Here is a 15,029-nt window from a genome sequence, read left to right as displayed (position 1 = left end):
TGTGCTCTTAGGTTCTGTAGCATAAACAGGACTGAACAAGAAGATGTTGGGCGATCCTTTTAGGCAGAAACTGCGTGGGTCTTTTCTGTCTTAACGCTTTTTTTTTAACACAAATGTAAAAGGAAGCAGAATACTTGTTTAAGCTAAATAAATAAGTTCAAATCAAGACGCTGAGGCAAAATCCCTTGACATTTACAAATGGCTTCAGGCAAACTTCTGCACATAAAAATGTCGGAAAATTCAGCTGTGCGTCTGAAAGTAGCACAGCAGTCCCAGCAGGTAAACACTTTTTTTTAACTTGTCGTCGTGGTAAAACTCTACCTGTACAACAGCTTGAAAATGATAATGATAAATGAAAAAAGAAGAAGAATTGAGAAAGGTCAGTTTCTCACATGTTTGTGGAGGAATCTTTTTTTTTTTTTTTTACAACTCTCTGAGGCCTTTATTGGCCTTTCAGTCAGGTTGAGTTCAGAGATTTGAATGGATCACATCCACACCTTTATTATTTTCTTTTTCAGCCATTCTGTTGTAAATCTGTTATGTTTGGGATCATTGTCCTGTTGCATGAAATGGTTTCAGCCAAGGTTTAGCTGTGGGACAGATGGACTCAAATTTGACTCTAGAATACTGTAGTATCCAGAGGCGATCAGGAACCACTTAATCACTACGACCTGTCCAGGTTCTGTGGCTGCAGAACAAGCCCATATCATTACTCCTCCACCACCTTGCTTGACATATGGTATGAAGTGTTTGTGCTCATCTGTATTGTTTGGTTTTCTCCACTTTGGTCTGGTCTGTTCAAAGGAAATTGATCTAGATGTCTTGTGGTTTTTTCAGATTCAGCTTTGCAAACCGCTTTGTTTCTGCAGTATATTAACACATGGACAGAAAATGAAAGAGGTCATGAATGACAAAGTCACTATTAGATAACAACGAAAGCATAAAAAAATGAACACAACATAATATGTTCACTAATGCTACTCACTTTATGTTTGCAGTACCATTATCTCGTAATTTCGGCAGATCTACCGAAAAGTTTATTTCCAGTCAACAGCACCTTAAAAAATAAATTCCAATGAAGTCATGTTGATTTGTATGAGTCCTTCACATAGACAATAGATTTTACATCAACACCTGCTCACCCATCATTTTAAGACAAACCCATGATTTACTTACATCTTTTTGTATTTACCATTGGAAAATGTTGTTCCTCCGCTACAAAAAAAACTTGTTTCTGAATGATTTATTTAGATCATGAGGATTGTATGTAGTCTCTTTTGTATAATGGACTTGACCGAATAACCACCTGATCTCATTCGTGAAGAGTATTTAGGAGCCAGTGACCCAGATTTATCTTGCATGCAGAATGGTTTGAGATTTCTTCAGAGGACCCTAATGAGTGTGCATGTTTTATTAAACCCAGGAGCGCTTTGACAGTGAGAGCAAAGTTGTCTTGTGGTTTCTTAGCAGGTCTCTGCTAAAAGTCTTGACATCAGTAAGGTGGTTCGTCTTCTTGAGGATCCTTTGACTGTAAGTCAAACTTTTATCATTCATCTGCATCTCTATGAAGTTTTGCTGATCGTAATCCTGTTTTTACTGAAGACAAACATGAAGGAGAAGCACCTTTTCGTACTGAGGAAACTATTTGAGAGGAACCACACTGGATTTGTATCCTTTCTCCTGGCTTTAGTTGGATTTCCCTCTCCAACAAGTCCTGCTCCTCTGCAGCTGATTCATCACCAAGTTTTACCACATTAAATTAGCTTGACACAGTCATGGAAATAAATCTGGCTTCAGGTAGCAACATGATGACACATTACTTCCCAGTGTCACAGGGATTCCTCCACCTTCATATGAGCAAATCCTTCTATACCAAAATGTTAAATAGCTTAAAGTATTTCCAGCTGCTCAGGGAGCTGACAGGCATGTCCAGAGTTCTCAACGTCTGTGCCGAGAAGGCGAAGGATCACCCTGAATATGCAGCTGTTCTCTGTGAAGCTCTTAAAATCTGCGGGTAAGAAACTTGGACATTAAAACTCAGATCTGTTGAGATCATGTGATCATCACAGCATTGCTCTGTTTCATCTCAGGCTTCCCTTCCTGAAGGAGAGAGTTTCTGATGAGATGAGGTACGCTCAGGACGCCACAGAAATCCTCTCTCATATCGGTACGTGTTCACGGCCTGAAGGGACATTTAAATACTTCTGTAAATCACATTTACATACAGACGGATTGTTTTGATGCTTTCATCAGCATTTCATTTCTACTCTTTCAATTTATTTGAAATATAAAGTTCATGAGTTGAAACTTAAATAAAGATGCTTTTATTAATATTTTTCTTTTTTCTTTCTGTCTTTCTTAAGTATTTATTTATTATAAGAATAGTTTTATTATTTCCCTCTGGGAATTAAGAAAGATTTTTATTTATTTAATTTCATTTTATTATCTGTTAGATTAGACAAAAAAGAATCAGAAACCATCCTCAGAAATATTTTTCATGCAAAGATTCTTGAACATTTTCAGATTGAAGTGGTGGAGATTTTTATTTTTACTAACAAAAAATGAAGTAATTGTTAAATGAATAACAACTAATTACTTTTGGCTACAGTCTAAAACAAAACAGTTAAAAATGAGCATATCTGATCTTCTGTTCACACATTTCTGCATTAATAATAATAATCCAGCGACACAACAGTTACAGTATTTTGAGGAAATTCACGTTGAAAACATTCTTCTGATCAAATTAAACAGACACTAACATAAATAACATATTTAAAGCAGAACTTTGACCTGAATGAATCTGGTGACACAAAACATCAATTCTCTCTGAAGTCTTGAGAATAATATATAGTTTTTAAAATGTGACATCAGGGATATTTAGTGAATCAGATGAGATAGTGGGACATTTTTACATTTATCAGCCGTGGACTGAAACACATGTGGAACTTTTTCCATCAGAACCCAGGCTCTGGTTTCACCAACGTGTCTGTGTATCCATGTTATGGGGAAGAGGACACCTAAGTTCAGTTTCTGGCTGTCGATTTAACCAGCTCTGTTTTTTTTTGTTTGTTTGTTTGTTGCATTTCAACCTATAATTTAAATGGATTTGGGAGGGATTTTCTTTGGGGGGAAAAACACAAGAAAATAGTCCAAAATGTTGAAATTCTGATAAATAAAAGGTTTTGAAATGACATCAGATTAGAAGCAGATTCAGTCCTTTCTGACACAGAGGCAGCGTACATCAGCAGCAAAAGGATTATGAACGTCTAGATTTCTGTATCTATGGTGCTTCTCACAGTGTAACTCACAGTATGTGTCAGTTGTTTGAGATAAACTTCAGGACAAATATACTGTATATTATAATGAAGGGCACATTAATCAGTGTTGGACACTCAGACGCACACACAGGACACACACAGCTGCACAGTCACGGATCTCAGTCATGTAAGTGTTAATGTGATAATAAATACAAATCCTTATCATGATTGTAAAATCCTCATGGTTCTTCACATGGTTGTTTACTGCTGTTTGCTGCTGTGATCAGTCAGGGGAGTGACTGTGGCAGATGTCTTTCTGCTGGCAGGGTATCTGATGAGGGTTTCACATGATGAAGTGAAGCAACACGTGGTTGAATGTGTGAAGTCGTTCTACAACTATGTGACTCCCCCACAGCTGCTCGATGGTACGGACCACCTCACCACACCATAACCTCAAACTTTCCTTTCTCACAGTTAACCTCCTCCACTTTCATTCATGGCTTCTGTACTTGCATGCAAAGATACTAACGAGGAAATGTTTGCTTGCATATGTGCAACGTGTAACATGCAGATGTAAGCTCAGAATCCTGCTAACCTTCCAGGCATTTGGTTTAAAAGAGTTTAAAACATTACCCTTTCACCCTCAAGATGCTGCTGCATCACAGTTCAGCAAATCATCAAATTGATCATTTGTGTCTGGCATCATGACAGAGGGATGGTCTGGATGAGGATCACCAACTCTGGACCTCTTGGGCCAGTGTGCCACAGGTTTTAGATGTTTCTCTGCTGATTCAAACTAAATGATTCTCCAGCTGCTTGTTGTCAAGTTTACAACAAGCCTCTTAATGGCCCTTTGATTTGAGTCAGGTGTGTTGCATCAAGAAAACATCTAAAACCTGCAGGACGCTGGCCCCAAAGGTCTGGAGTTAGTGATCCCTGGGGATGTTGTGCCAAACATCTTTGTTTGCTAAAGCTAGCTTTTATTCTTAAATTAATTTTATTACTCTAAAAATGCAAACAACAAACATGTTAAACAATGTTAAACAAAAACAACATTAACAACACAGAGACAAACAGGCAAAAGAAACAAAAGGAGGGGCACAGGGAATTGGCTTGACTCACTTTCATACATCATGAGAAAACATGATGGCAGAATCATCATGCTTCATCCTCTGGACATCATCTGTATTTTCACAAAGATTTAAGAAAATGAAGTAGTCAGTGAGATATTTGAGTTGAGATCAAATTGCACAATAAAAGAGAAAAAGATCAACGCTTCCATCTTATTTATCCTTCAAGTGACACAAAATTAAATGAAAACATTTTTTCTTGAACTTTTTTTCCTTGCAGCAGCATCTCTGTTTGTTTGTGTTTCAGTGCATCGCGGCTTTTTTAACCCTTCCCGCTCCGTCTCTGCAGGGCTCCAGCAGACCTCTCTAGGCTACAAGCTGCAGCTGCTGGAGCGCAGCGACCTCCCTAAGACGCTGCTCCTCTCCATGGCTGCGCTGGAGAACCAGCCTGCCATCAAGCTGCAGCTCCTGCAGACGCTTCAGATCCTCTCCAGCTCCTCTGGTCAGCAGCTGGTGTCACTGCATGCACCGATGGGGGGTAATCCAGTGATTCATTCTTCCATGGATGAATCACTGCAGATTTCAGCTGATCATGTTGTGTTATTATTGATCACATCTCAATCACTTTGCAATCACAGACAAGATCTGCACATCAATAGTAGAAGCACATGGGGCAGAAACAATCTGTCTCCACATGAATGAACCGGGCCGGTCCAGTCAGGTCCTTTTCTGCTCCTCGGAAATCCTCTGGAACCTTCTGGAGAGTGGCAACAAAGAGGAGATCATCGGTCAGCTCAGCAGCATGGAGTGTGTCATGTACGTTTTAAATTTATCCTTAAATCTTACTGTGATAAATAAGATAGTAAATATCTCCGGGTTGATTTGTGTTTCAGATCTCTGAAAGAAGCATTTTGTCACCTGCTGCTGAAAGCTTCTCAAACTTCTGACCTCCAACTCAGAAATGATCTGCTTGTAATCACAACGTTCATCGCTGGAAATCCAAACTCTCCGCTTGTCGTGAGTACAGGACATGATGAACATATCTGCCCAGCGTGTATCTGTGTTACATAAGCTGTGGTTTGTCTGACAACGTCTTTATCATTTTCAGGAGAGTTTATTTACCAAACAGCTTGTGGGTTTCGTCATGTTTCCAGAGAGTGAGGCTGCTCTTCCTGTCCAGATTTCAGTTTTATTCTTATAAACTGATGCACTTGTAAAAGAGAAAATGATCCATTTGTGTTTCAGTGAAACGTCGCAGCCCGTTGGACCAAAACCTCAAGCTCACCTACAGTAACAAAGACTTGAAGATGAAGAAGTTGCTGCTGAATCTGTTAGTTGTAATGTCCAGAGACTGTGCTGCCCTGCAGGTTCGTCACACTCTGTGTTTGCCTTTGTTTAGATTTGATCAGAGCGATGAGTTTCAGTCTCAGTCAGAACACTCAACAGTCACACATCACGACTGTTTCACTCTGAAGTTTATAGTTTGTGCAATAGTTTGGTTTAAATGCAATTATAGTATCTAATGTATAGGTTTAATTGTTTATCTCTATATATTACTCTGCATTTTATTACATTTTTAAGTAGTTTTATTTGGCAAATTGTGACAGTTCTTTGGACTTTTAACTGCATGTTTTTCTTTTTTTGTTGTTTTAATGCACCTTCAGTTGCATTATTTTAATTTCATTGTACAGCTGTCTATCTTTTCTTATCTTATCTTATCTTATCTTATCTTTTCTTTTCTTTTCTTTTCTTTTCTTATCTTTTCTTATCTTTTCTTTTCTTATCTTTTCTTATCTTATCTTATCTTATCTTTTCTTATCTTTTCTTTTCTTTTCTTATCTTTTCTTATCTTTTCTTATCTTTTCTTTTCTTATCTTATCTTATCTTTTCTTTTCTTTTCTTATCTTATCTTATCTTTTCTTATCTTTTCTTATCTTATTTTATCTTATCTTATCTTATCTTATCTTATCTTTTCTTATCTTTTCTTTTCTTTTCTTATCTTATCTTTTCTTATCTTTTCTTATCTTTTCTTTTCTTATCTTTTCTTATCTTATCTTTTCTTATCTTATCTTTTCTTTTCTTTTCTTATCTTATCTTATCTTTTCTTATCTTTTCTTATCTTATTTTATCTTATCTTATCTTATCTTATCTTATCTTATCTTATCTTATCTTATCTTATCTTTTCTTATCTTATCTTTTCTTATCTTATCTTATCTTTTCTTATCTTATCTTATCTTATCTTTTCTTATCTTATCTTATCTTATCTTTTCTTATCTTTTCTTATCTTATCTTTTCTTATCTTATCTTTTCTTATCTTATCTTTTCTTATCTTATCTTATCTTATCTTATCTTATCTTATCTTTTCTTATCTTATCTTATCTTTCTAGCTTTATGAAGAAGAAATGGTCATGCTGTTTCTGCTGAAGCTTATCAAGCCTCTCGCCGGTTCGTCTGAGCGTCGCTCGGGTCTTCATCACTGGTCTGTTGTCCAGCAGGAGGAGCTCCAGCTGCAGGCGCTGGCCACCCTCACCAGCATCGCTCCACTCATGCTGGATGACTACATGTCCTGTCAGGGAAACGCCTGCCTGCTGCTTCTGCTGGACTGGTGCGTCAGAACAGGTCAGACAGCAGAAAGTCGAGAGGTCAAAGAAGTGCTGAGCTGTAAATATCTGTAATGTCTTTGTTTTATGTAAAGCACTTTGAATTGTCCTGTTCATGAAATGTGCTGTACAAATAAACTGCCTTGCCTATGTCAGCAAAGCGCATTTCACTGCGGATTTCTGAGCAACTTTCATCTGTAACACCTAAATGAACACTTTTCTACCTCCAGTGACAAGACCTGCCTAGAGTTTCAGAAGGGATGCTACAAGCTGATGTAATCATGGAGACAATAATCAAAAGGAGCAGTGTGAAATAAAGTATCCCATTGCAATAAAAATCTTTATACTGGGTCATATCATCTGTGCACCTGGCAAAATTAAATGTTTAAGAGCTAAAAGATTGGCAGTCTATTTTGGAGGCCAGGTGAATGGTGACTTCATAACTAAATGGAGGGTGAAGGAAAGAGGAAGAATTAGTCTTATCTTATCACAGAGTCTCTTTCTGTAAAACACCAAATCTCAAGGCATCCCCGATGTTTCTCAGTGTGTTTCTTATGTTCCTCTCTTTGTTTCAGATGCTTACTTTGCTCATGGGCACAGTTTCCATGGCACCGGAGGCAGAGGCAGTAAGAAGGCTCAGCTGCGGTACTGTATCAGAGTGCTGAAATCTGTCACGTCTCTGGGCGAAGAGTCTGTGAACCAGGACCTGTGTGATCAGGGAATAATCAGCCAGCTTCTGGGTAACTTCAAACTGGACATCAATACATTGATGTCAACCTGTGGCCACTAATAAATCCACTTCAGTCTGAGCTGTGGTGTTTTCTCAGGGGTTTTGAACCAGATGGATGGACGATCTGATGAAGAAGATGAAGTTACCACGGAGATAATGTCAAATATTCAGCTGATCCTTTCATCGCTGTGTGAGACCGACATTCATAGAAAGGTCAAACAGAGACAAATTATTTTAAGAGCAACTTAAAATGATTAAGTTGAGAATGTAATTGTAAGTGATTACTGAACCATTTTGTTCCTTATGTTGACATTTTTAATACAAACGTGTAGTTTGAGTTTGTTTCTCTTGTTTGCTCAGGTCAAAGCTTTGTTTTTAGGCAGGTGTTGCACACTGAGGGTTGTTGTGGTGAGGTGTGGATCACATTTCCAGCTGTGAATGACTAGAAATTTCTGGGACCAAAACAGTGACCAAAAGAAAAAGTTCAGCAGAAAGAGACCAGAGTTAGAACATATTCATTCTAACTGTTCGGGGTTTCATATGACAGTTTCTGAACAAACAGAAAGAAAAATGATGTTGGAATATTTTTTAATGTTGTGTTTCAGGAGCTGTTTGGATCAGAGGGAGTTGAGATGACCGTTCACTTCCTGAAGAAAGGCTCCAGCAAGTTCTACAGCGGTCTGGGACACAATAAGCTCCTTCTTTCCACCATTGACTGTGTGAGGTCAGTTCAGCTAAACCGAGTCCAGATCTGGTCCTTGAGAGTAGGTTTGAAATGTTTCCCATCTCCTGGAGACTCCTGGAGACTCCTTTCCACAGCTTCTCCTCAACTTCTCCACAAGTCCATTAATGATTCAGTAATTTGAGCCTAAATGTGAGCAGAGAAACAACTAAAACCTGCAGGGACGTGGTGTTAACATCTACACAACATGGCAGATTTGTTAGCTTGATTTTATGTTTTCCAATAAAAACAAACAGACAAAAAACACAAACATCTGTGTTCATATATACAGACGGCAAAGGAACAAATATTCTTTATTACTGTAGAAATACTGATTTTTTTAGTTTAAAAAGACTTCATCTAGTTTAAAAAGACATCATCTGTTTGCTCCATTACAAGTGAAAAAGTTCAGACTGAAAAATACAAGTATTAAAATTTTTATTCATGAATTTTTTTCAGTTCTTTAGCAAACAAAACAATTAATACAAACATAAATCTCAAACGCGTGAATGAAAAGGAAAAGGAAGAAGAAAAACCTTCTATAATCTGCCACTCTAAAACAAATCATTATTCAAATCAAACGTATAATAAAATGAGAGTAAAAGCAGTTTCAGCCCAGCGAGCCACCGATTTCCAACATTTTACACTTCGTTTACTTTATTTACATCACCACAGAGCAAAAAATAGGTTTATATTTTTCTTCTATTTTCTTATCATAGCATCTTTAATCAGTTTTTAAACACAATATTTAATTTAGCATCTTTAGTTTCTTTATGCAGATTGTTCCAGGCACAGAAACACTTTTGTTCTGAACCCTTTTATAAATATCTCACATCCTTTTAAATGTTCATTGCTTTGTCTTTTTTTAATCTTTTTTTAATGGATATTGATGGATAAACATTTGCTATGACCTTCTGTAATCAACCACGACCCCCAAGATATCAATCACTGGTGTTCAGGAACTTCATAAATAAGGAGGATAAAGTTGTTTTTGGTGGATTCGGTTCACCGCAGTAACAAAGCGCCTGCACGCCCAAAATCAGCTCCTCCAGCAAAGATAATGCCAAATTCAGATTTTTATTGTGACTTGACTGATGACTGTTGTTTATGCTTTAATGTGTAAAAAAAAAAAAGAGTGACTTAATTTCACAGATTAATTTCTTTGTATTAACGTGTTAATTTTGACAGCCCTAATAAAAGTCTCAAATTCATTTGTAAATCTAGGCTTTTTTTTTTTTTAATTTAATTAAGAATGAGCTGGTGATCCCCTGAAATGATCTTGAGACCCCCAACCTCCAGTTTGGGAGATGCTGAAGTAAAATTTTAATGATTGTAACTTTAATAATGGACTTGATAAATCTCTATATCTGCTTCTACTATTGAGTCTTAGAACTTTTTTTTGGTAAAAATGAACATTGGGTTGATGTCAAAAGTAAAAAAATAATAATTTGACCAGATGTGAAACTCCCTGCATGTTTGTTTGGTTACGTTAGGTTGCTGTTTCATTCTTACATCATGTGTAAGAAGCATAAAAAGAAAACAAATCAGGAGCTTTGAATACTTTTAGATTGCTGTTAAAGATTTAATTTACTTTAAGGACACTTTAAGGATGTTTTTTCACGAATCTGAACCAAACCTGGAGGATAATAAACATCTATAAAATCATCTTTATGATTTATAAAATGTCTGTCAAACGACACCAGAACTCTCACCTTCCTCTCATCCAAACATCACATTGTTCTCGCCGTCATCACTTCATCTGGAAACCGTTTGCTTTTTAAACATCTATGTGAGCTTCTTCAGAGACGTGTTGGTTCATAGTAAACTACCCAGCAGGATTTCCTACAGCTCCAGAAGTTTCTGTCGCTGTGTTCTTCATCCCTCCAGGTCCTGCATTGTTGGCTGCTGCAGCACAGAAGATTACTTTTTGGCTAAAGACGGGGCATTTCTTCTGCTCAGCTTGCTCAGTGTAAGTTGCTGTTGGCTGTAAGATTGCCCTCTCCTGAAGTTATTTTAGAATAAAAAATGGTTATGCTGCGTCTTATAAAAGATTCAGGAAATCTAAATGGGTATCTTTGTCAGACGAGCCCCAGATGTGTGCACGGTGTTGTGCTTTCCACCCTGCTGGAGCTACATGACAACCCAAACACGCCATCTCTCATCCTGAGCTGGAGGGATGCTGCCGGTCAGACAGCTTCAAGACTCCTGCTGCAGCTGTGGAGGGAGGAGGAAAAGGAGCTGGGTGTGATCCGAAACCAACATGGAGGAATTACAGGTCAGTCTGCATCTTAAAGGCAAGACTGTGAGTAGATTTATCTGCTTTTTATACCTTTGTTAGTCTTACAGTCCTATGCAAAAATCTTGAGTCATTCTTTATCTTTCTCTTCCAAGCTGCCAGACTTTGTTGTAATATTTCATGTATGTATGTATATCAACAGTTCTTCATCGTTCTGAAGACCTTTCAAAGTTTTCAGTCCCATCCTTGAACCTGACCATTTTCAGAGGAATGTGTTTTTGTTTAAGCCTCATAAGACTGATCTATGAATCATTCAAGCGTAAACAGGGACAAACCAGTGTTGTGTCAACACATAACGGACAACTTTGCAAAGAACCAGTTCTACAGTAAATTTGATCTGTAGGTTTGTTGTTTCCGTTTCTTTACTTTCCCTGAAAAACAGCAATAAAAACAGGCTGACAGAAAGAAACTGGACAGGTGGAGGACAAAAGAAAAGTCAGGACTAAAACCATCTACAGCAGATAAAGAAAAAGAAATACAAACCTGAACCAAGACCTGAACCAGAACTTCTGCATATACTATATATATATATATATATATATATATATATATATATGCCATTGCTCTGTCACACAACATACTGAACATGTCTCACATATTTTAATATTTTATTATTATGTCTGTGTTTGTCCTTCAGATCCTCAGAGTCCTGTTCTCAGTTGTTTCCAGCAGGACGGCGACTTGTTGTCATTTCCTGCCGCCACACCAACCACAGCAGTGTTGGAAATATCAGAGAACCTGCGAGCAAAGATTTATTTAATCTTCTGCTGTCTGGGTAAAAGAATAACTGCAAACTTCTTTAGTTTCACTTCATTTAAAAGATATTTCATGCAGTATTTTTTCATTTCACATTCTTCAGACATCATACAGGTCAGCTTCAGCTTATGTATTTAATACATTTACATAAGCGTTTAATAATAATATGTATGTATAACACAATGCTGATTTAATGTCTCCTGGGAGTGTGGCGTTTTATATTGAAGAACTTACAAAAGAGTACATCATTCAGTATAAAATGCAGTACAATAAATCCGATCAGCTGTTTTACTTTTGGACCGACAGGTTTTCAGGGACTTCCTGGATTGTCAACAGAAGATTATGTGACTCTGAGCATTATCAAAAGGTATCTGGACTTTAAGGTAAATGATCAACACAGATGACGATGTCATACAAGTCATCTTAAAGAGTTCATTGCATATGACTAATACACACTCTGAAGAATTTAACTGAAAGGACTGAAGCAACAACAAAACTGAACTAACTTTCTCTACCACAGTAATATAAAATATGTTCAATATGTACAAGCTTCAGCTCTAAAAGAATCGTGTCCTGTGTCTTCTAATGCATGTACATGAACATTAATGACATGGTTTGAACTAAAGCATTGAAGATGCAGATTTAAACTGCAAACATGTTGAAGAACAGATTCTTTTTAAAACTGGATCCTGAGATTAAACCCAGACTTCTGAAAGCTTAGATCAGGTGTGTCCTGCAGGTGGTCCTCGGGGACTGCTGTCCTGCAGGTGTTAATGTTTCATGCTGCAGCACCTGAATCAAATTAATGGGTCAGAAAGCTTGTGCAGAACTTGACAAAAAGCTGTAGAGGAGAGCTAATTTGGATCAGGGAGACATCTAAAACCTGCAGGATTGTGGACCCAGACAACAAGAGCTGGACACCCCTAGATTAACAGTTTAAGTTCAAGCCACACGTATTTCTGCGAGGCTGGTGTGTGTTAGTGTGGACAGCTCCTGTAGGCTCTCCCTACAATGTGCTTCTTTATTGTCATTTGTGTCAATATTAAAAACATTTGCATCGTAACTCAAGGATCAGTTTGATCAGACTTTAAATTAATATTTTCACCGACCAGAGAGCAGAATATATCTAATTTAAATACTTCACTGCTTGTACAGACTTCAGTTTCAGATGAAGCAAGTGGTTTGAACAGCAAGGTGCCTGTCCTGGTATGATGCAGGTTGGAGAGGTGTGGGAGGAGATCAGCAGGGAACTGAGTCTGGATGGCGTGAGGCCCATCAGCCCTGATGAAGAGGCTCTGAGCACCATACAGAGGATTTCAGAGGACACGGCGAGGAGGATCATGGCAGAGCAAAGAAGCATCCTGGAGCAGCAGCAGGAAGAGGACATCAGCGAGGAGAAGCTGGTCTACAGAGAGGTGCTGGCAACAGAAATACCCCAACAGCTGCACAAGCTATTACTGAAATCTCAGCCAACGTCTAATATCTTTCTGGTATATTTTAGTTGATCATGGTTCTCATTAAAGGACCTTGTATTAGTGTTTTTTGTCTTTTTTACTGCAGATGAAGTCTCGCTTGAGGCAACAGGAGCTTACATCCAAATCCTGGAACAAATATGTTTCCAAGACTTCAAATTATGAGATCCTGAAGGTTTCATATTTTTCACAAATTCTACTAAGAATGAATCTGAACATGTGTGTTGTTATTTATATGCAGCCTTGCCGTGACTTCATGTGTTTTTAACACAGGAGGAGAAAGCTCAGAGGGAGAAACATGCTGCATTAATCAGATCAAAACCAAATCATCCTGCAAAGGTCAAACTGACACAGCTTTTATCTGATTTCACCCACATTACAGACACATGTGAAATATTTGCATAAACACTGAAATGTAATATTTGTTAATTTGATCATTTTGTGGATTTATAGTCTGCATATCCTTGAACACTTAAATCGTCCTCCAACTGTAAGCGGTTTCAGGTTTTATGTGTTCTTAAATGATATTTCTCTGTGTTTTGCTGCATCTTTCAGCATTTCATCGGGCACGTCGTGGCCATGGAAAGCACTGATCTTCAGGGTCCTGCAGGAATGAAAGTGATGCTGGCCAAAGCTCCGATCAGAACCGAACCAGCACCGTTAGACCTGGTGAACTTCAGCACCGTAAAAGATTGATCCCAGCGAGGAGGCTGGTTCAGTACAGCATGTATATGTCATAGTACAAACTGAACCTGAAAGCAAATCAACGCATTTCACAGTGAATTATTTGTGTTGTTTGTATTTCTCGGTGCAGCTTTTTCCTGTTACTGAAGATATCAAGTGAATTAGCAGAAAATGCAGACATGAGCTCACGCGATGGGCACAATCAGAACCTTGTTGTCTCGTCTGCCACCCATCCCTGAAAAACACACACACACACGTGAAAACACAGCATTTAAAAACAGTTTTTTCCACAGAAAAGGTTGGAACAATAGTTTGGACAGAAATGTGACAAAAGATTGATGTCATTTCCTGTTTCTAGTGTGTATCACTCTTATCAGTCCCCAAAAAAAGACTTTTCTTCTGGTTTCATCACAGCCCACCTCATAAGACACAACACTGACGTTGGCTGCAGATTCAGCAGGTAGTGGCAGAAGAGGGTCGTTTTACAGTTCTATGGGTTTTGTGGAGGAAATTAAAGTAAAGTAAAGTCTTAGGGAATGAGTCTCAAGTCAAACAAATGTCTTTCTGGGTTTTATTAAACCGATTGATCAGGAAGAGTACCATAAATGACAGAAAGCAGCTCAGCATTTCAGGAATTCCGGCTCAAAGAATCTTCTCTCTGTCACATCATCTATATCAGATGAAGTGAAGGTCTCCTCCTACACAAAGAATTATCAGTAACTATGTCATCAGCTGTCTGCAGATCAACCTTAACAGCAGGGGTGTCAAACTCCGGTCCTCAAGGGCCGCAGTCCTGGAGGTTTTAAATCTTTCCTGCTCCAACACACCTGATGGGTCATTGTGCAGAAACCTGCATGGTGGCAGACTTCCAGGACCGGAGTTTGACACCCCTCCATAATTAATAAATAAATACATAGCATAGGCAAGAGAGCAGACCACGCTAAAAGGAAAAATATGTGTCAAAATAGAGACTAACAGATAAAAATTAGGCCGTGGTAAGAACAGTATTAAATCCAAGATAATAAACATGCAATATGGAAAGTCAGAAAATAAATATTGGAAAAACAAACCATAACCTAATTTTCTGATACAACTAATTGGGGGACCCCATATTTTTTGTTTCGGGCCATCTGTGCAAAGGTGAGCTGAGTTACCACAGTCTGTGGACAGACGTATGTCCTCATACCACAGCTAAAACATGCACTAACACACACCTGTACCCAATAAGCGCTGTCTTCTTTCAGCTTGTCTGATAAATGATTCAAACTTCAGATCATTTTTATGAATTCTTCCTCCATCGTGCTGCAGTTATGTGACCAGTGGATCACCATGAACATGACAGCCTGGACAATTAAATGGCTTCATGTAAGCAGAGGTCTTATGTAACACCAAAAGAACTACTGATATCCACTGAAAGCTGATAAACACCCACAGCTTGCTGGT

At 38.2% G+C, this 15,029-nt stretch overlaps 1 protein-coding gene across 3 annotated transcripts; it reads left to right on the top strand.

Annotated features, from left to right (window-relative positions):
- Nucleotides 1-12: 12 nt before the first annotated feature.
- Nucleotides 13-14,094, top strand: LOC121656280 (cilia- and flagella-associated protein 69-like). 3 transcript variants are annotated; one of them, XM_042011303.1, is made up of 23 exons: nt 13-279; nt 1,471-1,530; nt 1,603-1,668; nt 1,905-2,014; nt 2,091-2,167; nt 3,584-3,682; nt 4,677-4,829; nt 4,966-5,143; nt 5,221-5,344; nt 5,436-5,484; nt 5,573-5,694; nt 6,715-6,946; nt 7,503-7,667; nt 7,755-7,870; nt 8,263-8,381; nt 10,266-10,347; nt 10,461-10,653; nt 11,312-11,449; nt 11,737-11,813; nt 12,648-12,845; nt 12,991-13,077; nt 13,176-13,241; nt 13,458-14,094. In XM_042011303.1, exons 1-23 carry the CDS (start codon nt 199-201, stop codon nt 13,596-13,598), a joined length of 2,733 nt encoding a protein of 910 aa, XP_041867237.1. In that variant the 5' UTR covers nt 13-198; the 3' UTR covers nt 13,599-14,094. The 3 variants fall into 3 exon arrangements, with proteins under 3 accessions (XP_041867237.1, XP_041867236.1, XP_041867238.1); XM_042011302.1 differs by having other exon boundaries at nt 1,468-1,530; XM_042011304.1 differs by lacking the exons at nt 12,991-13,077; nt 13,176-13,241; nt 13,458-14,094 and having other exon boundaries at nt 1,468-1,530; nt 11,737-11,797; nt 12,648-12,809.
- The last annotated feature ends 935 nt before the right edge of the window (nt 14,095-15,029 follow it).

This window comes from Melanotaenia boesemani, chromosome 17, assembly GCF_017639745.1.
Source record: "Melanotaenia boesemani isolate fMelBoe1 chromosome 17, fMelBoe1.pri, whole genome shotgun sequence".
NCBI lineage: Eukaryota > Metazoa > Chordata > Actinopteri > Atheriniformes > Melanotaeniidae > Melanotaenia > Melanotaenia boesemani.
The sequence above is the reverse complement of the archived record's forward strand: the minus strand, read 5'-3'. Positions and strand labels throughout refer to the sequence as shown.